The sequence below is a fragment of the Notolabrus celidotus genome, chromosome 11 (assembly GCF_009762535.1).
Source record: "Notolabrus celidotus isolate fNotCel1 chromosome 11, fNotCel1.pri, whole genome shotgun sequence".
Taxonomy (NCBI): domain Eukaryota; kingdom Metazoa; phylum Chordata; class Actinopteri; order Labriformes; family Labridae; genus Notolabrus; species Notolabrus celidotus.
In genome coordinates, this window is record NC_048282.1 from 22,754,416 (window position 1) to 22,777,733 (window position 23,318).

General features: G+C 39.6%; 1 protein-coding gene across 2 annotated transcripts in view; it reads right to left on the bottom strand.

Moving 5' to 3' along the window:
• The window catches only part of nup210 (nucleoporin 210), a 34,326-nt gene that overhangs the window by 6,720 nt on the left and 4,288 nt on the right, over positions 1–23,318 (bottom strand). For both annotated transcript variants that reach the window (XM_034695601.1, XM_034695600.1), the window contains exons 4-35: positions 22,563–22,659; positions 22,308–22,458; positions 21,897–22,029; positions 21,516–21,674; positions 21,265–21,333; positions 21,054–21,160; positions 19,615–19,755; positions 19,339–19,476; positions 19,004–19,159; positions 17,686–17,884; positions 16,758–16,903; positions 15,737–15,955; positions 14,810–14,983; positions 14,285–14,477; positions 13,862–13,968; positions 13,474–13,578; positions 12,780–12,881; positions 12,485–12,613; positions 11,927–12,054; positions 11,705–11,840; positions 11,550–11,612; positions 10,904–11,083; positions 10,734–10,814; positions 10,506–10,637; positions 10,074–10,232; positions 8,402–8,493; positions 8,126–8,300; positions 6,523–6,698; positions 5,097–5,323; positions 3,848–3,984; positions 2,530–2,644; positions 259–405 (exon numbers count right to left, since the gene is read on the bottom strand). In XM_034695601.1, coding sequence (XP_034551492.1) covers positions 259–405; positions 2,530–2,644; positions 3,848–3,984; positions 5,097–5,323; positions 6,523–6,698; positions 8,126–8,300; positions 8,402–8,493; positions 10,074–10,232; positions 10,506–10,637; positions 10,734–10,814; positions 10,904–11,083; positions 11,550–11,612; positions 11,705–11,840; positions 11,927–12,054; positions 12,485–12,613; positions 12,780–12,881; positions 13,474–13,578; positions 13,862–13,968; positions 14,285–14,477; positions 14,810–14,983; positions 15,737–15,955; positions 16,758–16,903; positions 17,686–17,884; positions 19,004–19,159; positions 19,339–19,476; positions 19,615–19,755; positions 21,054–21,160; positions 21,265–21,333; positions 21,516–21,674; positions 21,897–22,029; positions 22,308–22,458; positions 22,563–22,659 — 4,473 coding nt within the window. The remainder of the gene's footprint in view (positions 1–258; positions 406–2,529; positions 2,645–3,847; positions 3,985–5,096; positions 5,324–6,522; positions 6,699–8,125; positions 8,301–8,401; positions 8,494–10,073; positions 10,233–10,505; positions 10,638–10,733; positions 10,815–10,903; positions 11,084–11,549; positions 11,613–11,704; positions 11,841–11,926; positions 12,055–12,484; positions 12,614–12,779; positions 12,882–13,473; positions 13,579–13,861; positions 13,969–14,284; positions 14,478–14,809; positions 14,984–15,736; positions 15,956–16,757; positions 16,904–17,685; positions 17,885–19,003; positions 19,160–19,338; positions 19,477–19,614; positions 19,756–21,053; positions 21,161–21,264; positions 21,334–21,515; positions 21,675–21,896; positions 22,030–22,307; positions 22,459–22,562; positions 22,660–23,318) is intronic.

A 23,318-nucleotide genomic window follows, 5' to 3' on the forward strand; every position in this document is an offset into this window, starting at 1 on the left:
TACTAGTTAAAAGATGTTTGCAGGTAGACTCCAACTGAAAAAGGTGCAATCTGTGATTTCAATGTAAAAGGAAGGACAGCCACTACACCAGACTTAAATACTCAATATGACAAATCAAGGTTACATCAGGCCTGAGGCACTGCTCTGAAATGAAATTATTCCATTTAACTGAAGTGTTCTTGCATACGGTCATAAAAAAGGCTTGCTGCATCTCTGAGCGTGATCATAACATTTGGTGGGAGTCCAAAGAAGCCGTACCAGTGCTTGTGTCAAAGCCGGTGTGCTTTGTGAAGACGTCAATAGCAGGGGCGTCCACAGCGTCACTGGTAAAGCTGAGATGGCAGCTGATGGAGGTTTCTGGCTGCAGCTGAGAAATAGCTTCGGTCTGGGCAGAGGAGCAGCTTCCTGAAGGGCAGAGCACTCTGGCATTAGATACAGAGACTTTGGCTTCATTGCAAGTATTGTTGTTGAATCAAAAGCATATAATGTGGTTATTTATAAGTCTTTTAAAAATTAAGCAAGAGGGGAGACTGCTGCTTGCATTACTGTGTGCTAAATATAAATCTACAACTGGCAGCCTGGAGCTTCATTTGGGCTTAAAGATGCGAAACAAGGGGGAACTGCTAACATCTGCTTCTTAATGGTAACCAAATTCTCCCAGAACATCTGTAACGCTCACTAACCATCATTTATAATCATGTTTATTCAAGCTGTACAGGGTCAAGAGTGCACAACCAAATGAGTCATTTTACAAGGCTTCTGTAAGTGGATGTCGACACTGTGCAGGACACCTTTAGAGAGTTAAAATTGTTCTTGAATCCTGATAAAACAAAACTCATGATGTTTACAAATTCAAAGTTAAAGCCAATAAACCTGCCTTCCATTACTACATTTCAGTGTGATGTGATTGAGCCTGTATCATCTTATCAATACCTGGGATTCATAATTGATGATTCACTGTCTTTAAGCTTCACATTCAACAGCTTGTAAAGAAGTTGCAGGTATTTCAGAACAAGTCATGTTTTTCTTTTGCCGCAAAGAAAAAACTTGTACTGCTACTTTCATGCCTCTGATTGATTATAATGATGTTTTATACATGTATGCATCAGCTCATTGCATTCACTCTCTGGACACCATTTTTAAGTCTCTAACTCATCACTGCTCTCTGTATACTCGAGTTGGCTGGTGTGCATTGTCTTCTGGTAGACTACATCACTGGCATGTCCTTGTTTATGAGGCGATTCTTCACTTGCTTCCCTCGTATTTATGTGATTTTATTCATTTAAAAAATACTGGAAGCTACAGTCTCCAATCTGTGACCCAGTCACAAAACTTGCTTTTGCTTTCGGTCCCCAGAGTGCGTCTTGAAATGGGTAAAAGAGTTTTAGATACGTTGCTCTTCCTCTCCTGCAGCCTGGAACCTGCTACAGGAGAGCCTGGGTCTGAGTGAGCTTGTCTCTTTAAATGTTTTTAAAGCAGACTGAAGGCTTTTGAGGAAGATGCATCAGTTTGTAAATGCTTTGACCAGGGTGTAAATTAACATCCGCTAAGTGCCAATGGCGGGTCAAAAATTAGTTTGGCGTGTAAAACAAAAACACACACCCGCAAGTGGAAATTTTGTATTGCATGTGAGCTTTTGTTTTCATACTTTCGCCCATTTCTGCCAACTTTCAGGCTATTTTGACTCTTGCGGCGTGCTGTACTTGGCTGGCCAACCTCGGTCCTGGCTGACTTACAACCCGACAAACCACACCATGATCTGCAGCCTTTGCTGCAAACACACAGAGGAACACTTAAGCATTCTAGAAGTGATGCTTAAGTTGGATTTTCATAATAAAAACGCATTGTAATTATTTTAAATCAAATAAGGCATGATTTTTTTATTTAGCCGGTGAAAAATATTTTTGTCTGGTACATTTTTGGAGGTCACTAGGCAATGGCAGATGAGGTAAAAAGTTAATTTTACGCCCTGGCTTTGACTGAGGACTTTTGTTTTCTGAATCCCATGATATGTTATGTGTTGTCATGTTTTAGAATTCTGTGTTGTTTGTCTGCAACTCTGTTGGAATGTGCTGCTGCTGATATTGGCCAGGACACTTTGTAAAAGAGATTTTTAATCTCAATGTGGTTTTCTCCTGGTTAAATAAATAAAATAAAGTAATAAAATGTTAACATGCAAAAATGACAAAAGTTACTGGTTATAGTTGAAAAGTAGTGCAGAAAAAAACAATCAATACAAGACCAAAAAGTCACTTTCATACTCTGATGTCTGTTAAGATTACACATGCTAACATACAATTTAAACTAGTGAGCCTTTAATGTGCCAGTAAATTATAATCTCAGACAAACAAGCTGCAACCTCCTTTTCCCCAAACTTTATACGCTAAACTAACATGCTGCTAGCTGTAGCTTCCTTTTTTAGAAAGAAAAACGTTAAAGTAATCTCATCCATCTCTGGGCAAGGAAGCGATTTAAAAGCACTCTCCAATATGTTGAACTATTCTCTCAACTTGTGCTCCGTTAACATACCAATGAGGTGGGTTCCTCTCTCTCTGGTGGTGAGCATGACCTTTGTCTCCTTGCCGATCCTGACAGGCGTTGATTGTGCCATGGCAGCTGTCCTTGTGGGTGTTTTTACCACAACCTAAAGAAGCAGACAGGAAATATAAACGGACCATAAATCCTGATGAGATTCAGGTGTTTGCTTAGATTCATTACAGAACGACTTACATCCACAACTAATTGTTTACATCAATCACAGCAGACTGTCAGTGAAACAACACTAATTAGAACAGAGCTGAGTCTTTAATATACCATTACTGTGACCTCTTCTGAAGTCTCTTCATTCAGTGTGTTTTGTCTGAATGCCTGTGAGCACCTTTCTGTTCAGGATAAAATGTCTCGCACCAGTTCTCATCAATTCTTGCTCTGCTAAAAGGAAATATGCATATTAAACTGCAGGTTACATTCAGCTCACGAGCATGGAGGAGCACGGCTGGGTAGAGTGTGGCGACACTCAGAAGGGACAATTAATCCTCTCCACACTCCATCATGTATGAGGAGCTCAACAGAGTTAATGTCACGCACTCTTATTAGGCAGAGACAATTTGTTACTGAAAGGTGACGTTGGCCGACTAAACATATTTCTTACTTTTGTTCTCATTTTGATATATCGCTGAAGGATTGATACACTGTGATGCACTCGAAGAGACAATCAAATTCTCTGGGGAATCCAGATGTCAAGAGTAGAAATAAAGACACCAGAGAGGTATGCTGTTTGCATAATGATAACACCCAGAACCAGTTTGTTTTTCGCTCATTCATCACAGCGATGACTTCAAGGGAGACAATATATACCAGCATACACTTTGTGATTTATCACAGTCTGCCAGTGGAGCATTGCAGCTAGGGTTGCAAAATTCCAGGGAATTTTCAAAGTTGGAAACTTTCCATGGGAATTAACAGGAATATACCAGGAATTGACTAAATTGAAGGTTGGCTCTTAAAAGGTAACTTAAATATAGTTGGGGGAAATATATTTTAGCATAATCCTGACTAAAACAACCAGATTTCATGCAAGTACAGTTGAATATCTATGATATCCCTCAATCAGATGCACATAGCACACTGCTTACTGCAGGGCTATTGAGAACACGCCCCCTAAATGCACTATGCATTCCTCCATCACATGCACAGATGATTTCTAGAATCCTGGACCACACTTTTGAGCCTAGAGCTCAAGACTATTGAAGCCACACATTTGAGCCTGTGGACGAAACAAAGTGAAGTAACCCCTTGCAACCCTAATTGCAGCTAAAATAATAGTTAGAACCTTTAGGTAGAATACCTCAATGTACGTTTTCAAAAAGCCAGCTATCTCGTAGAACACAGTGGCTGACCCAGGGCCTCTGGCTACAGCAGCACCGCTTTTAGGGTCCACCTGAAGAACGCCATCAGCAGAGGAGCTCCAAGTACCGTCACCACCTGCAGAGAAGAATCAAGAGAAATTTTCTGGCTGTGAAGGATTCGCTCATCTATAAAACAGAGGTAAAAATCAAAGAACTTTGCCTTTTGATGTACTTTAATTCCAATAAGACTAAAGATAGGCACTTTGTACTTGGAAAAAGAAAGATTCAATAAAATCAAAAGGCATGGGGATGATTCAACACTTTAGACAAATGTTAGACTAAAATAAAACTCAAACAAGTCCTAAAGCAACTTTATGAGCCTTTTTTTTCTGTTTTTCCTTATCATTTCAGGTGAAAATGCTATTTTCTGGTTATTTACACATAAACAAAACAGTTTGTATTGTTTACTTAAAGTTTTTGAACTTCAGTTTTGTTTTGTTTTGTATTTTGAATTAAATGTTTGACATTCTTTCTCAACTCAGTGGTTTACTGGTTGACGTATTGGTCATGTGAAAGTCAGTTTAATAAGTTTAAGCTTCAGCCCTACACCTTTATACTTAATTACTATCCCCCTTTTTATTAATTCCCCAGTGTATTTTAGTCATAGACTGTATAAAATATGGACATAGTATCCGTGATGTCACCAATCTGTTCCTGAGTGCTGTTTTGAAGCCAGGCGGTGGCAGCAGCCATATTGGAAATGCAGAACTCAACCAGTCAAAGTGTGACGTAAAGATGCAGAGTTTGAGCCTCCTAGCCAAATGCTAGCCTGTCAGTCAAGTCAGTCATGTCCTTATTTGTGTGCCGATAGAGAAAATAGCTACGTAGAGCAAAGACATTTTTTTAAACCAGGCTGTAAACATGTTTATTAATTCTGCAAAGATCGTCTTCTTTGAATTGGTGTCTATGTGGTTTCCGGTGTTTCTGCAGCCAGCCTCAAGCAGATTCTCGATGAATTGCTGTTTTTAACACTTCTGCATGGGCTTCATAGTTTGAGACCGGAGATTGCTGCTTGATTTTAGTTGAGTTTACATCTAACTTCTTCTTCTTTTTTTTTTTTGGCGAGTGGGGTGTGTGTGTGTGTGTGTGTGTGTGTGTGTGTGTGTGTGTGTGTGTGTGTGGTGTGTGTGTGTGTGTGTGTGTGTGTGGCTCAAAATAAACTCAATAATAAACACAAGAATCTCTCACCATCTGGGCCAGGTATAAGACCAGTGAAGCAAACAACGTCCCCGACCACCAGTCCATGCTCATAAGCCGTTTGAGGGTGGATGGCATGGTCGACAGGTATTGGGACGTAGTCTGCCATGCCCACGTTCCCACTGTCCCACACAGCGAGAAGAGTGAGGCCCACATTGATGGTCCTCACTGTCAGAGTGTTGTTGCCGGGCCCCATCCCCACCTGCACCAGGTCATCTCTGCAGGACAGAGCACAGGGTATAACATTATTGTGTTGTAAGAGCGAAGACTTCACCTGATTTAACATAATATTTTCTATCCAAGTACCCTGATTTAACCCCTTACACCTTATCTTTTATTTTATAAAGCAAATGTATTGTCTTTCACAATAAAAGACTTGGTCCTCTCATATAAGACATACTTCGAAACCACCGCTTTAAACAAGACAGACTCTGCTCTCTACTTTTCATTTCCTTCTACAAAAGATAAGCATCATGCTTGAGTTACTTTCATTCCCCTGAAAAATGTCTTCCATTTGCCTCCATCTCCAAAGCATATGTTCTGAACAAACACAGCCAAACTGTTTCCACCTCAAATACAAACAAGATTCAAATGGCTCCTCGGAGATGCAATGGGATCTTGACACAGTCCAGCACTACTCCCTAGACTACGAGCGCCTTTACCTCTCTGATTTTGATACGTTTCCCCTAAAATTGTCTGTCAGCACCTGAAGGAAAAGGTAATGGAATCAATTTATTGTGCAGACAGATGAGGGAGTCCCTCATTGGGAGAGCAGCTACCCTTCTCCCAGTTCAACACTCCCCATTAATTCAGCTCACTCACTGGATGAAAACAGCTCCACCTGAAATGAGGTTTAAAGGAACAGCCGAGTAAATTGATGTTGTGAACCTCACATGACGCTGAACCCTGCCATGACCTCGGCTCCCCCCACTGTACTACGGACGTTAAAGCTAACACACAAAGAGAAATGATGTAGGGCATCAAGGATCTGGTTCTGATCTTGCGTGGCTGGATAAAAAAAAACAACGATACGTCAAATACATTTTAGTTCTAGTACGCTGTGTTTGCCATATTTCACGTTCTTATCAGTTGACACTGGCTAAGTACTTTGCGAGCAGTCATGGCTTGTCTGGCAGAATCTGAAATACGAGAAGACATAAGTCACGCAGAGATGGGTGAGGTTACACAACAGACCACTCAAAAAAGGCCTTGGTACTCTTCCTCTATATTTAGCAGCATAATAGCTTTTCAACCTTGGGGCGCTAAGAGAACTGCAAAACATGCCCCTCTTATCCCTCTGCCTGTCTAAAAGTCATGTTTCACTCAGAGCCGTACGGCTTACAGATTTATGAATCATTACACCAAATGACAGCAACAACTCTAACATGGAGAATTTACAGATAGTGTGCTCATTGACCTGTTTGTGGCAAACGTAAGTTGTGTGTTGGAGCTGTGCAGGGTCTCTCCCGTGCTAGCATGGAAGTGGACGGTAAAGGTGAGGACTATGCCAAGGGGCAAGGCTTTCAGGCTGTCTTTGGTAGGGGTGTAGAGAAGTGGACTGGTACTGAAGCGCACGTAGGACACAGGCACCACCTGATGAATGAAAAGGAATAGCAGTGAAGCAATCATTTACTGCAGGAACTGTCAAAGATGATTTCAGTAGTTGTAACCGCTGTACTTGATCAGGAAGTGATCACTAACAATACACCTTTGATAGGGATGTAAGGATACACTCAACTCACGATTTGATTCGAATCCCGATTTTTGGTTCATGATACGATTCACTCACAATTCTCTAACGATTTTCAAGAAAACTGGATTGAACACAAAAGTTAAATAACTATTTTTTTTATTTCAATTCTCAGATATGGACAGTTGCAATATATATTTTTTCTCTTATATTTCTTTGTAAACAAAGTAATCCTTTTTCATTTTTAAGGTGTTTTGTAACTCAAATAAAACCACTGCAACAATAACTTGTTAGAAAATGGAAGAACAATTATAGAGAAATGGAAAGTGAACGATTCCCAAATGAAAGTATTAAATATTTAAAAAAATAAGGTAAATCTCTTTAAATTATGGATGTAAATTTCAAGTATTTTCCATGATTGATCTTTGGAAATGTTAACGATCAATTATCGTCTACTCATTAAGAAAACGTTCCATGTTAAAAATTAATGTCAAACGCGTTTTTTTTCCCGTAAATCAAATTTTCCTTCACGACACAATGTTGGGGGGGGAAATGCAATATTTTCTAAATAGCCATGTTTTTCTTGACATAACAAAAAAAGGACTGCCGGACAGCTGGAGTCATGTGACCAAGGTTTTCCTGCAGCAATCCCTGAATCAAGGATTCTCCTTCTCTCCTCATCCATGTTGTCTTTATGGTCCTCTGAAAACCTCTGACTTAATGACTCCAGGCCTGGCTCTGCTCTAAATGACATTTTGTTGCCATAGTTAAGTTAAAAACTATCTAACGATAACAGGGAGGGTTTTATTCTGAAAATTAACCAGATGTTTTCATTATGTTTTGGTGCCTGACTTCCTGTCCCGCTCTATCTGCTCTGTGCTGAATTGATGCGTCGTGCTCCGGCATCCGGCAAAAACAGAAGTCTTGCGTATCTGATCCGTTGCGTTCCGACCTGCCGGATCAGAGACGGAACGCAACCGAGCGGATCCAGTGGGGGTTAACAGATTGACTAGAATAGAAACCTATCAGATCCGGTGCTGTGACGGATCGGAGACGGACTGGAAACAGATCTGGTGGACTTTGGCCGTCAAACAGTTCAATTTTTACATCACAAACATCTGGTTCATATTCTAGAGTTAAGGCCAAATTAACTTACCTGGGTAATACTGAATTGAAACATGTACACATTTCAGCAGACTGACACTCTCAGCTCATATAATGACTTCATAAGGAGCCGTTGAGATTGATTTCACTGTTGATGTCCAGAGGATAGTGTTTTTAAAACCTAATGTCTGAACCACTCGTTTTTATGCTCTGGCTCTCAACTGACCTTCACAGCAAGGATGAGAGTTTGATTGACGCCAAAGGTCTCGTGCGAGGAGATCAGCAGAGAGGAGATGCCGGTGAGAGAACCAGAAGAGAGAAAACCCTTATCATCCACTTGAGCAGTAACGACCTGGTCAGGGCAATCCAGCATTCGGTATGAGACTGAACCGACACCATCCCTGTTAGACGAAGAGAAACAGAAACTGAAAGTTTCAATTTCAAGAGGAAATCCATTTATTTGTTAGAGCACATACGCACGAAACACTGCATGAACACTTACCTGTTAGTTTGGAGTTTGAGGGCTGAGTTTGGCGCCATCAATAACTCCCCAGTCTCTACTTGAGGGTTTAACACGTGCAGCTTTTCATAAACCTGGAACAAAGCAAAGCGTTCAAACTCTAATTATTTGATTTCTTATTTATCCCTGTATGACAAGCATTGTCCAAAATTACTGAGTAGGGACAAAAAAAAGACATAGCGAAAAAACGTGGATGACTAGAGGACTACAAAAGAAGAAGAATAAATTATACAGAGACTATATAAAGTATCGAACTAAAACTTCTGAAATAAAATATAAGGTTCACAAAAATAAGTTGACAACAATACTGAGACTTGCAAAAAAGGATTATTACAATGGTAAATTAATAGAAAATAAAGGTGACATGAGAGGCACATGGAGGATTCTAAACAACATCATACGATGTGTGGAGTTCCACAAGTTTTGTGCCCAAAATTGTTTAACGAAATAAGGGATGTTTCCAGCATTTTGCAATTTCTTCTGTTCTTGGATGACACTAATATTTTTTGTTCTGGAAAGGATTTAAAGTCAATTAGAGATACTATCGTGTGCAAAATGCAACTGGACTAAAACTAAGTTTAAGATTTTTGGTAATAAAAAAAAGGATGCTAAAATAAGTTTGTGTTATAAATGGTGTTAACATTGAAAGAGCGTCGGGAGATACAATTCTGGGAGTGATAATAGATGATAAACTGACTTGGAAACCACATATAGATTATATGAAGAGGAAGGTGTGTAAATGTGTTGGTGTTCTAGGCAGGGCCAAGGACAGTTTGGATTCTGCTTCTCTTCGTATTTTGTACTATTCACTTGTTCTTCCATATTTTAGTTATTGCTCAGAGGTAGGGGGTAACACTTACATTACTAACATTAAACCTTTGTATGTGTTACAGCAAAGAGCAATTAGACTTATAAATAAGGTGAATGTTATAGAACATACTAACAGTTTGTTTATCAGCTCCTATTTGTTGAAATTTAAAGATCTAGTTCACTATAAAACATTATTATGTATGTTTAAAGCCAGAAACAGATTATTACCTGAAAACTTACAGAGGTTGTTTGCGTTTACATCTCATGAGGAGGCTCATAGACGGAAATTTAATTTCAAAAGTCCATACGTGCGCACTACATTAAAGCAAATGTGTGTTTCAGTTTGTGGGCTGTGGAATTCTATGGATGATGATATAAAATGCTGCTCTAATATTTTACAGTTTAAAAGAATGTTAAAAAGTAAAGTAATGGGGAACTACAAACTCATCCAGTAAATCAGTATTTGATTGTTTCACAGTTTTCTTATGAATGAGTGAATAAATATTCAAGGTTTTAATTATTCTTTGATGTTCCTGAACAAGTGACATGTCATAGTTTAATGCAGTTTGAAGCTGGATGCACTCAGCTCAGACTTATCTGTAGTCTAATCACATCACTACTTTAACAGCTTCAGATATTCTAAAGCTCAGCAATGCTCTGCTGCTCTGAATGCCAGCCTCTCTATTCAGAAGGAGTAGCAGGAGGACAGGGCTATGTCAAGCAAAGCCATTCACAAAAGAGGTGTTTATAAAACACCTGCATACATAGTATCCTTGTGGGCTTTTTGGACATAAACTAGCTTTTTTCTGTTGTTTTCTCACAAAACGTAGCCACAGTTCTTTACCTGAATCTGAATCTCATCCGTGAGCTCCCGCAGATTCTCCACTAGCTGCCCAGCCAGGGGGTCGGTGACCCTAAGCAACACCTTCAGCCCTGTTCGCCCTCTCGTTCTTCCAGTCACCCTCATGCCGAAGTTGTGCTGTGACTGCAGCCCCACATTGGCCTGGGGGGAGGAAGACAGCATTAAGGGTGAAGGCCAAAAATAGAAGCAACAAATCAAATAAGAAAGGCAACAGTTGTAAGCATTAAGGGGACAAGGCAGAGGCTGACAGGAAGCAGAGACAAGACAGATGCAGTTCTTTAATTCAGTCTGTGATACAGAGACAGCACATCAAAAGTCAATCTGATAAAGAGGCTGAAGGGACAGCAGGAGACAAAAATAGGAATAGCTCAGTGTAAGCGACAAACAAACATCCTGAGCGTAGCTTTAGGGTACCTCAGTAAGTCTTGGCTTGACGTCCAAGATGTCTCTCTTGGTTGTGGACCAGTGAAATGTGAGGCCAGGGAGAGCGTTGCCAAAGGAGAATGGTGTTTGACTATTGGTCAGACCCATCACATATACCGGCATCTACAAGCAGAAAGGAGATGAATTAATTTCTGGTTAAATTTGAAGCACTTTTATGGACAGACATGCTCACATTGTGTGTCGTTTTTGTTGTTATACCTGTGTTCCTGTCTTCATTCTTGTGATAGGCGCCCGGATTCGAATGGCAGCCAATTGCACAACCTCAACTCCGACTTGATCCTGAAGACACAAAGGAGTCAGCTTTTCATTCACCAAATCTTATAAAGCCATAAACAAGTCCACACAACCTTTATGTATATAAAATCTACCTGAGACACAACAACAAGCTTCCCAGTCTCGGCATCAACAGCTTGGACCAGTCCAGTCACGGTGACATTACCAATGGCTACACCCCTGACGTGTCCAATGCCATTAACAGACGCTATCTCTTCGTTGGAAATGGAGAAAAGGATATTGGACTGAGGCTGAGGGCCACCTTCAGATGTGATCTGTAAATGACAGCAAGAATGAAAAGAGGAGGGAGAGTTTGAAAGGGGAAAGATGAAAACACCTATGAGTGATCTCAGCAACACTGGCAGTTTAATCAATAGCTTTGATCAATGCAAGGTCTGATAATTATTTGTAGGAGGCTATTAGCCTTTGTGTATCAAACCACTCAAGACTAGAAAAATTGAGCTCCAACAAAAATAATGTTCAGTGCATGTGTATTATGGAGTTTAATGCTCAGTAATTAAAAGGCCTCTTGGATTGATGGTAAAGGTTTCTTAATTAAAGCTTCAGCAGAGCCAAATCAAAGGCGAGCTGGATGCTGAAACCAAGAGCAATTAGGCTGACGTCATCTTCCAGAAGAGTCCTGGCAGAGCGCTCTCTTGGAAGATAAACTAAAGGACCAGATGATCTTTTTTGGCAGGAAAAGCAGATGCCAGCTGTTTCAAGACATGTCTTAACACAAACCTGCATCATCGCCCCGATTAATAGAGTCACTTTCCTTGGGATGAGCTTAAATGGTGGGAACACCTAGGAGTGTAAGACAAAAAGTTACAATATGTGCGATCAAATGCAGGGATTATAATTGAAATTGGCAGTTAAGCCAGTGATGCAAATTTTACCTCAATTTCCTGAGGTGTGGACGCAATTTTTTTCCCATTTTTATCCACAACAAAAGCTGTCACAGTGGTCTGACCAATAGAAATGCCTTTCACTAGAAAAACAGCTGTATCTTTTTCTCCAGACTCTGCTTGTGGTCTGCAAAAAATACACAGATACATACATGAAGTCACGTAGGGTCTTACATTCTGAACATAAAAGATAACAAGTTTGAAATGACTTACTTCAGAAAGACTACTGATGAAGCCGCTTTGAGTTTCAGATTCATAAAGGTGAAATAACTGGCCGGGAAGGGCTTCTTATTATCATCCAAGACTCTGACATAAGCCGTCACAGATTTGCCGATCTCTACCTGTAATGCAGATGAATGCCACACAACATCAGAGAAATAATTATTTAGGTTCACAGGCATTTTACTCATCATAGTGAAAAATATCGACAAAAATAGTAGCTAAACTTGAAATAAAACCTTGAAAATAGAAAATGTAATGAGTTTTCTGCCTTTCTTTTTGCCAGATGACTCCTAAGTTTAGGGTTAGTGAACAGTTAATTATCAAAAGCATCAGTAGCAGTAGGTTAATTCATAACAGCACAGGAAACACAGACACATGCTCATATAGGTAGGGTCATTTTCTGTAGACCAGCTAAATGAAGCAACATTCAATCACTTTGAGGGACAGTGGGGGTCACGAGTCTTTGGCACTTATATTTTGGGGGTCGCGGGCTGAAAAGTTTGGGAACCCCTGATTTAGCCGAGCGGCGTCTCGACCCTGATGACTGACCTTATCCACCACTCTCACATAAACCTCCAGGATGTCAGAGACATGCACGGTGGCCTTGGCCGGAGCTGGGAATGCCAGACAAAGGTCATGAACCATAACCTTCGCCTCTCCTGATTGGACGGGAGACACCTGGGCACACAGAGGGTCAAAGAGATAGTGTCATTGTAAAACACTTTAGTTCTCTGCAGTCATCGGAGTAGTTTTGCTATTTCGAGTACTGAAAACTAGACTGTATGTTGGTTACCTTTAAAAATGTGCATTCCCCTGATAAAACTCCAACAATGTTTCTTCTTACCTGACCTGTTCTTTGGCCCTCCTGGAATACAACATCCACTATCCCTTTAACACTGGTATTGACAAAGAAATACCCCGAGCCTTCTTGCAGAGCCAAATTTGCCTGCAACACAAAAGACACAACAATGAAAATGATTGCATGACTGTAATGACTACAATGTGCGTGACGTTTCAGAGAATCATGCAAGTTCACAGTCGTGTTTTTCTGACAGCATGCTGGCCTTGCATGTGACACCAACAACGGCCACACTCACTCTCTAAAATCCTCTTACACAGGTCACTGGTTGTTATTTAACCCCCACACCTGCCAACCACTGCTCTTATATCACACAGGATTAGGAGAGGGGGGCCCAGTGAGGGATATAAGTTTCCACTGTGCCTAGAGCAATAATTGTTATTGTTTGAATTCCTCAAGTTTGAGGAAATTCATTTTAACTCTTGTTGGGCATGGTTATAAGGCTGACTAACATCAACTACAATGTAATATCAAACACAGTTTTACTGTTGGATAAACAAGTGTGTGTGTGTGTGTGTGTGTGTGTGTGTGTGTGTGTGTGTGTGTGTGCGTGCGTGCGTGCGTGCGTGCGTGCGTGCGTGCGTGCGTGCGTGCGTGCCAGCATCTCCCTTGTGGGTGTCTATAGAGACAACCCAGTGATGTTATCTGAGGCCAAAGCATTAACGAGCCTGTCACTTACTCGCACATCTGGGTGATTGTATACAGTAACTGTGCCGGGGGAAATCTTCACATCTTCAACCAACAGGAGCTCCAGAGCAGCTGTGACAGGAGTCAGGGGGCCATACTGTGAGGAATGAGACGAAAGGTTGAAGAATAACTAGTGTTATGGTTACAAATGCTGAAATATAACTACTGATTGAAGTGCACATAAACTGGAATAAATGAAAAGTTTGACTGTACAATTAGACACAACAAATGGATTCAAATTGACAACATCTCCTTCACAGTAGGATCTTTGTCTGATCACAGAATGTCACAAGATTAACATTATATTTATACAACTGATCATGTTCAGGACATTCAGCAAAGACCTTCTGACATGCTGTTGAGCCATTAGGTATACTCACTGTACTGGAAACTTTAGCAGCTGCCAGATGGGAAACTTGGTAACCATGAGCAGTCACTGTGATGGCAGCATTGCCCGTCTGATGATGGACAAGAACTGTTCGACGTCCTGCTCGCGAGATGATGAAAAACAAAAAGACAGGAGACAAAAAAGTCATTACAAAAACACCAACCCAAACTATTTGTCATCACTAATCTATAGAAGCAGACAGCAACAACACAATGAGAAATGAATTCTCAGTGATAAGTGAATGCACAACTCCTCGTCTGCCTCCGCTGTCTTAGAATTAAATCCTGCCAAAGCTCTTTCTCCTGCTTCTCCCTCATTACTTTCAAAATGTCTCAACAAAAGAGGAAAGTTAAACAGTAAACCCACACAACAAAATACAAACAAGAAGGACTTTAGGCAAGCTGCAAGTTTTTACCATGAAGCTTCATCTGCTTGTTGCCGTCCTTCAACTGCAGCAGCTCCATGGGCATAGTGGGTTCAATACTGGCAACTGACACCATGGTCGATTCCCAGATCATGCTCAGAGAGCTGAAGTTGTCAAATTTTCTTCCTTGTTGATCGAAAGCAGCCAAGTCCAAGATGGTGTTACGGTAATTTGAAACAGGGACCTAGAAAAAGGGATTCAATGAGCATTGTAGGCCTTGTGGTAAAAGTATAGAGGGTACAATCATAATTATGAATGAGCTTATGATACGTTCTAATATTCATGCTGGAGGTATCATTTTTTAAAAATATTTTAGGTATTTTTATAAAGTAGCTGTTGCTTGTTGTTTAAAAAAGAAACATAGAGAATGTCATTTCTTCAGTGATGTCAGTGTAAAAATATTTACAAAGGTGTGTAATCAATGTAAAACAAACAACAGCATTACAAAGTACATCACAAAACTAAACATTGCAGGGTTGAAGCTTGTGCACCCCTGTGAAGGGACATCAGACGCACCACTTGTTTGTTTTGCTGCAGCAGAGGGCAGCTCAGGTCAAGCTGTGGGTTGGAATACACAGGTACCAGGGTGAAGCGGGACGGAGGAGCACAAACAAACTTGACCACTGCCGGCTCCACAGCGGGGAAAGGATTGGTCACACTGGCTTCATTTCCCACCATTACCTCCAGCACCTGCAGAATGACACAGTTAAGAAGGCTTGATTATATTTCTGTAACTATTCTAAGACATCAAAGTTCTAAAGGAAGGACCCAGATAGAAACACTGTTAGAATAACTACAGGTAAGAATATTTAAACTAGGATTACAATGTACAGTGTTTATTCTTAGAGGAGGAGGTCTATCTAACCTATGGAAGAGGATTAGGGCCACTGAAAAAAAAATTAAAAAGGTCAAATTTATTTTTTATCATTATTCTGAGATTAAAGTCAGAATTCTGGTGGATTTCAAAATAAAAACCATCCGAAATATAAAAATGTGCCTGGTAATTACATATTTGGCATTATGATAAATCTTAGTTTCCATTGATATGTTTAGATTCAGGCTGAAAGGAGAAAACCTCAAAATGCGATGCTGCCAATTACAGCTACACCTGATTTGGAATTTCAAAATAAAAGCCATTGGAAATGAAGCAGATTACTCTCAGAATTCTGACTTTAATCTCAAAGTTCAGACTTTCTTCTCAGAATTCTGACTTTAATCTCAGAAATTAATCTCAGAATTCTGACTTTTTTCTCAGAATCTAATCTCAGAATTTTCACTTTAATCTCAGAATTCTGACTATTTTCTCATAATAATAATAATTTTAAAAAATTGACCTTAATTTCTTTTCTTTTTTTTCAGTAGCCCTAATCCTCTTCCGTACCAACCAAATTGTCCTCTGTTGGCAGAACAAATTGTTAATAGGAAAATATCAGTAAATCCCACCTGTTCTCCCAGGGCGGTGCAGGTTGCTCTGACCCAGTGCTGGTTGTAGTTGTGAGACGAGGGATTAGTCAGACTAAGGGTCACACTGGACTCATCTTCAGCTCGCAAGTTGCAGAAGAACTTTGAGGGCTCTAAAACCCAGGGCCGTGGACCGCCCTCAAACAACATGTCTTTAGATGATCCCAGAGTCACCACAGCCACGGACGCAGGGTCAACAGCCTGCAGAACAATGGATTAAATTAATGGTTACCTTCACAATCGTCAACGCCTGACAGTACGAAGGGCTTAAATGTGTGGAGTTTGCATTTCACTGCAAAGAAGCTAAATTGGTTCAAACATTAGCTGCCAGGGCAAAACAAGTGAAGAAACATCACAATAATGTGTGCAATATTTTGAAGAATGCTAATCAATTCAGTGTTAAAAAATACATGGCCTCACAAGTGTTGCATCAAACAGCATGTTACTGTACTGATACGCTAAAAGTGATTGTGAAGAAGCTTCAACAGAGACATAATGTTTCACCACTGGATATTTGTTCACTTCGTCAAATTACATGTCATACTGTTTTATTAAGTGCTCTGCCACAGCAGGGAAGTCAGTTTCTTTCCCGTGCACTACAAAAGCCTGAACATGGGAAACAACTCAGTGTAGCAAGTGTATAATGCATAATTAAAATGCAAAGAGCACAGGGAGAAGCCGAGAGGGGAACATTTTAGCACTTGCTGATCGTCACAACTCTGCTTTGATTGTGCAGAGAGACTGTGATTATGGATGTGCATGTGTGAATGTGGGGGAGTCGGTGTGTTTTCTAAAAGTACAAAAGCTGAGGTGTGCATTAGAGCAAATCATAACAAGGTTTTGGGTAAGGGTTACAAACATTAAACCCTAATAGAGTAATCATTTTAAATAAACAACCGTAGCCCAAAGGAAATCAGAAGTTTAAAATTACCTCAGAGAAATGTAAATGAAATGTAAGTTCGTACCCAGCAGGGAGCTGGAAGGATGAAATGTTTGAACTCACTTTGAGAGGCAGATATGCAGCAATGGTGATCTTGGCACTGAGGTGGATGTTGCCGTGGGTGTAGCTGACGGTAAGCATGGTGTATCCAGATGCCAGGGCCTGAGCTCTCACCCCACTGCAATGGTCCTGGCCTGGAGCCAGCCTCTCTGGACAAGGATGAAGAGAGTGGGAGGAAGCCAAAAGAGTAAGGGAGGGTGCAATATGACAATGTACAAATAACCGCAATTGTTCTCACAGGTACTCATTTATCTTCCTAAGGAAAACCACACCGGAGTACAGAGAGGTCTTATTATTTGTCTCAGCCCACTCTTGTGATTAATAATACAAGGTTCCAAAATGAGAAAGTGCAGATACTGCTAACAGAGGGACTTTTAAAGAGACAAATGTTGTAATGACAATTTGAAATCCACAAAACATAAAGAATGCTTCACTGTTACAAAGGATTACACCCTCACAGTTTGTCAGGCACAGGCCTCTACCATTCTTTCACTTTTTTATCTCTTTGGGTGGCTGACTAATACCGATTTGGGCCTACTGAAAAAAGATATGTCAGAACTTTTGAATTCTTGCCCCCACTGAGTGAAACTGCAGTCCAAATTGTGTATTGATTAAAATGTTTCCTGCACCAGTGCTTTAATGGAGAATGGTACAGATTGGAGAATGAGTAATAATTTTGGTTTTATAACATTTTTTACTGCTACAACCATAATGAACCTGAGTGGTGCCCCTTTTATAAGATACACTGGACAGAGCACAGCTGTGCAGAAGTGATAGATGCATTTACTTAAAAAAAAAAAGGAGGCAAAACAATAACTCTCCTCACAAAAGCCACACACGCAAAACACTTTTATATATAAAAGATACTGTGTTCTTTTCTATATACTAGTATCCTACAACATATACGAGATGTCTGATCAGGTGGACTCACCATCTAACACTTGGAAGACACCGTGGTTGTCTTCCTCGACCTGCAGGTCAAACTGGGAGCAGTCACTCAACATGGCCCGCTCCTTCTCCACCTCGTCCAGGAGGCCAAAAATCCTGAGTGGCAAATCCAGGATCAGGCCCACCCTGGCTTCTACTGGGCATGGGGCAAAGTCCATGGCCACAGGCTCAACAACATGTACCTGAGGAAATGCAGGGTTGAAGAGGTATCAGAGTCAGACTGAAGGCTGGGAAACATACTGAAGCAGGCAAAAATTAGGAAATAAGTTTGTGATGTTATTTTTAAAGTGACGATATTAATCTGGATTATTAAAAGACAAAAAGTGAATTTTAAGCTCTTAAAGGAGGTAAAAAATATATATCCTCTATGAGAATCTCTCTTGCTTTTAAAGTTTCAGTCATTCTTATAACAGTTTAATTTATTCATTTATTTATTATCTAGTTTAAATTTTAGTCACTTTTATTCTATTTTATTTCTTTATGTACTTATTAATTTTATTTTTGAAGTATGACATCTTATGTCCTTTTAATGATTCAATATTTTAGTTTTATTAAATTATTAAATGTATTTTATTTTGGTGATTTTCATTTCCTGTGTTGAGTTTTAACATCTTATTTTACCTCATGTGTTTCCTCATTAAGATATCATGAGAGTGTTTCCTCAGTTCATTCAGCAACTTCTTTTATTTGTTTTTTATTTATTTAATTTTATTATTATTATTATTATTGCATATATCGTGTTCTTAACTTAAGGGTTGTGGGTGGGTTTGGGGTCGGGGCTGGGGGTGGGGGTGGGATTAGGATGGGGGGTCTTGTTTATATCTTTTTCTTAATTTATTCTATTTCAAGTGTTTTTTTTGTTGTTTTTTCAATATATGTTTTTATTATTTTATCATTTTCAGAACAAAACAACAAAATTCAAGGCTCATTTTGTGTACAAATCAGTTTTCAGACAAAGTCACCCCTTCCCCAAAGCACAGAAAAAAACAAAAAACAAAACATAAATAAAATTATAATTTCAAGTTGGTTTTATGTACATCACTTTGTGTTACAATGTCATTGTATGAAAAGCACTTTATAAATAAAGTCTGATTGATTTAACATGAAGAAAACTTGCTTCAAACTTTGTTGGCCAAACTATGGAGCAAATAGTCTTATTCTAGTCCTTTTATCTAATTATGAATCAAGTGATGCGGACCTTTTTAGCTGCTCATTTAACAGAAGCACTCTTCAAAATCAAAGATGATATCACACAAACTGTATATTAAAGTATTTTAGGATCTTTTTGTGAATCCACCCACCTTCATCTGGCCAAAGTGTAGTTGGTTGCGTAGATCATGTGCTTTAACTACACTGAGACCGATGTCACTGACTGTCGTCATCACTCCTTTCACGGTCACCGTGGCAACAGCAGTATTGGAGGCAGACCAGCTGAAATTCCCGCTCCCTCCCGTCGCCTGTCACAAGCACCAGAAATGAGTCTCACATTGTGCAAGTTTTTATGAATAGAGTTACAAACACCATGTCATAAAAAGGTGTCACATACTCTATAATTATATATTACAACAATTCTGTTCTTTGAAGGATAGAAAGGCATTCAAGTACCATTTTATTGTACCTGAAAAGGAGTAATTACCTTAATAGTGTACTGATAGGCTCCAACCTTGGGCTGCCATGGAAATGTGAGAATACTGGGGCTAAGAACTATAGGGTCATAGATTTCTACATCCTGTTCATTGTGGACGGGGTTGGCAAGGGGGTGTGCCATTCCACTCTGAAAGTGAACAGAGGCCACAGGAAGTTATCAAGCTCTTTTTGTACTGACACAGAAGAAAGATGATGAAGGTTAATGCATATCCATGACTCAGTTTTAATACAAGCTGATGAGGGTCAAGGTTGCAATTCTACTCACTGCATCCACAACAGCTGTCAGGGTGGCATCAATGACCGTGAGGCCTTCTTTCAGTGCTTTGACTCGATGATATGATCCATTTAGAGAAGAATGATGCAGTTCAAAATACTCCACAGGGAAAACAGTGTTGATACGGACATTCTGCAAAAACAAAAAAAACATGTCAGTGTTTGAAACCAACAACCTGTTTCACCTCAACTGTAACAGAGATCATTTTCTCATCACAACATTGGCCAGTTAAACTCATTGGCAAAAAAAGGTAGGATATTTTATTATGATTCTTGGTGTGTAAGGATAACCTAATTACTTAAGTAGCATAATTAGGTCAAATGACAGTTTTTCTGATAAAAACACAAGAGACAAATAGTCCTTAGACACAGCTCCAAGTGCTGGAATTGGCAAGTACACCAGGCTCTGCACCAATCCAGTAAAGTAATTTATTAGGGTTGAAAAAAACCCAACATATTGTTACACCAGTAATCAATTCTTCTTTACTGCTTTCAAACAGTAGCCTACACTAATTGTCCTGGCTGCCCATTATGAATGTTTTATGGATACCATCGAAAACTTAAAGCAGCGAAGAAGAACTAATAACAGGAAGTTCATAACGTGAGGTCTCCAATGCAGCTGGGAACAGTATGTGTCTAGAGGGGCTGCAACTCAAGCTGCAATCATGTTAGCTCGGCTTACTGCTTGCTGTTTGGCTTCTTCACTCCTTCAGTGTTCATTATGCCTCGGGTTCTTTTTTGTCAGCTATACTATCGATAGAGGTCCCCTCATTTTACTCATTTGCTCAATTACGCTGGTTACCCAATTGTTGCCTCTATTTAGGCTTTCATCATAATATCTTAGAATGAATCGGAAATAAGCATGGACATCTCTAATGGAAATTATTGGAACACAGGTTGACTATCTGAAACTGCCACTAGGTACAATATGTAGGCATAAAACCATGCAAATAATTAAGATTATATTTTAAAAAAAAAACATGCAAAGGAATTTTTTTTTTTATTGCTCATAAAATGTACGAATATTAAAATGTTTATGGATCACAGCATGTGCAGGAGTAGATGTTATCTGGGGGGTGCATAGCGGTTTAAGCCTGCGCCCCATATACAGAGGCTGTAGCACTTGTCGCAGAAGTCACAGGTTAGATTCTGGCCTTAACCATGTACTGCATGTCCTCCCCTGCTCTCTACTCCCCATATTTCCTGTCTCTCTTCAGCTGTCCTATCTATTAAAGGCAAAAATGCCCCCCAAAAAATATATTTAAAAAATATATATAAAAACAAAATTAAATAAAATTAAATAAAATTAAATTAAATAAATTAAAATTAAATCAAATAAAATGTTGTCTGCCTCTTACAGATAGTTTGATAGATATCACCAAAAAAAATAATAATAATAAAGTTATGTGGATATTCCTGAAGAATACTTACATCTGAAAGGTAAATTTTGTGGCCAGCTTTGTCAAATACTTCAATGGAGATATCATACACTCTGCCTGTTTCGAGAACCCAGTTGTGTCCTGGATGAATTTTAAAACCTGGGAAAAATAACAGAGAAAAACAGTGATTAGGTGCATCTTTCCAGTGCTACGACAATGACACACTTCACTTTAGGTTTTAGTAGCAAGAGAAAGAAACTCACCTAGGTATCCTGGTTCGACCACATACAGAGTGTTGTTGGGAAGGTGAGACATTCCTTGCATTCGAGGGCCTAGGTAGATACTACTAAGGAAAATCAAACCAGCCAATCACAGCTCTAGAATGTCTTGCTTTATGTTTTCCAAATACACAAAATTTCTCCTAATTTTTTTGCAGTGAAAACAAAAAGATGTATGTGATTATGTTGCAATAGTAACCATTTAAAAATGAAAGTATGATTTTCTAAAAGGATACTCTTATGATCCAGCACTACATTGATGTGTCCCAGCTGTATTGCTGTAGCTGTGGAGGTGCTTTGATCCAGACTGGCCACAGCTACATCTTGGTTTCCATTAGTGCCAACCACGCTGTTCTGAAGGTGGAGTTCATAATTATCTGACGGCATGGGGAGCTCTGGAAAAAAAACACCAACACAAATAAGCTTAGAATTGGCATTTCTGTAATCCACTAATCCAACACAAAATAAAAGGCATGGCCGCTCCACTCAATAGTCACAGCAGGTGACATCATCGACTAAATCACATTACTTATTCATACTTAAGATCTTTAACTGATGGACATCATTAGCTTTGATTTTCTAAAGCAAAACATACGACTTTACTGAACAAAGCAGACCTGCGATCATGCCCTGTCTGATCTTCAGAACTTTGTATCGCATGGAAGTTCCCGCCAACAAGTAGACGTCATGTTCAGGGCTCAGCAGGATGTTCTCTAAAATCAGAAGTCTCACTTCGGCTGCACCCACATCCTGTGGCACAGACACCATAGTAACAGAACAACACATCTTCAGTTTCCCGCCTTCACAAAATAGAATAATCTAGTTGCAGTGTTTGAAAAACGGCTATAATTAAAATGATGTACTTTTTTAGGAGAGCATTTATCTTTGTTGGAGAACAGATATTAACTTTGACAATTTATGATTTGTGAGATAATAAGATGAGAGATTAAATATTCTAAATCTGAAATGCAATCTTTTCCATCTTTAATGATGTCTGATTTTCACTAAATGCATTCCAAACAGCTTACCTTATACAGTGTCTCTTGAATTTTAGCTTTCAGCTTAGCATGACCTGTTTTGAGTCCTGACACAAGTATCACATCACCCTGCATCCCAACACGCTCCATTTCAGATATGTATGCAAGCGGTGTGTATGTGGACTCAGAGAATTTAAGCACCCTTAATGAGAGAAGAGAAAGGTTATCAAAACAAACATTGTATAATCAATTAAAAAAAGATGTAATGAGCCTCATTGAAGTGAGCGTTTATAAAGAGAAGCCTACCGTAGTGCATTATACGAATCCGAGAATCCATTTTCATCTATATCTTTCACTAAGGTCCAGTCAAAAACCAGACCAGAAAGTGTGGTGAATGTGTTTCCTGCAAAAATAAAAAAGCATAAGAGATAAGAGTTTGTTTTTAAAAGTCACAGTCAATGATTTGACGAGGAGAGAATCTTTTCATGGCCTTTTAAACTTTTGTTATAAAGCTGAGGTCGCTACACTCCAATGTATGCTAAGCACAATTTTCTGAAAGCTTCTGGCAGCTGAATCAGCTTAACCAAAATCAACAGGCATTTCATCGCAGGATACTTCAAGTCCTCTCGCTATCCACTCCATCTGAAGAATCTGAAATGCACTTTTGGACGAGAGCAAACAAAAACAAAGTACGGGGCCCTAGAGCCATCATCAGAAAGAATCAGGCTGTAGCTACAGCTCATTAAACTAAGTGTGTCTGCCCTAAATGGAGCCAGTCGAACAGAACAAACAGCCACCTCACAGTGGCAGCCTGAGGGGAGAGGAAACGCTCCCTAAAGCCAGCAGAGTCATTACTCTGAGGAGGAGTCTCTGGAGCAGCAAAACATAAGAAAACAGCATGAAGGACCTACAGTGGGACAATGTAGTAATATCAAAAGTTTTGAATAAAGTCAGGGGATGTAATAACATTTAGCATTTATTATCAAGAACATCGGTGGTCAATTGAGAATCAGCTTTTACAAAGAGACGTTACTTTGGAAGTATATCAGTCTCATCAGATTT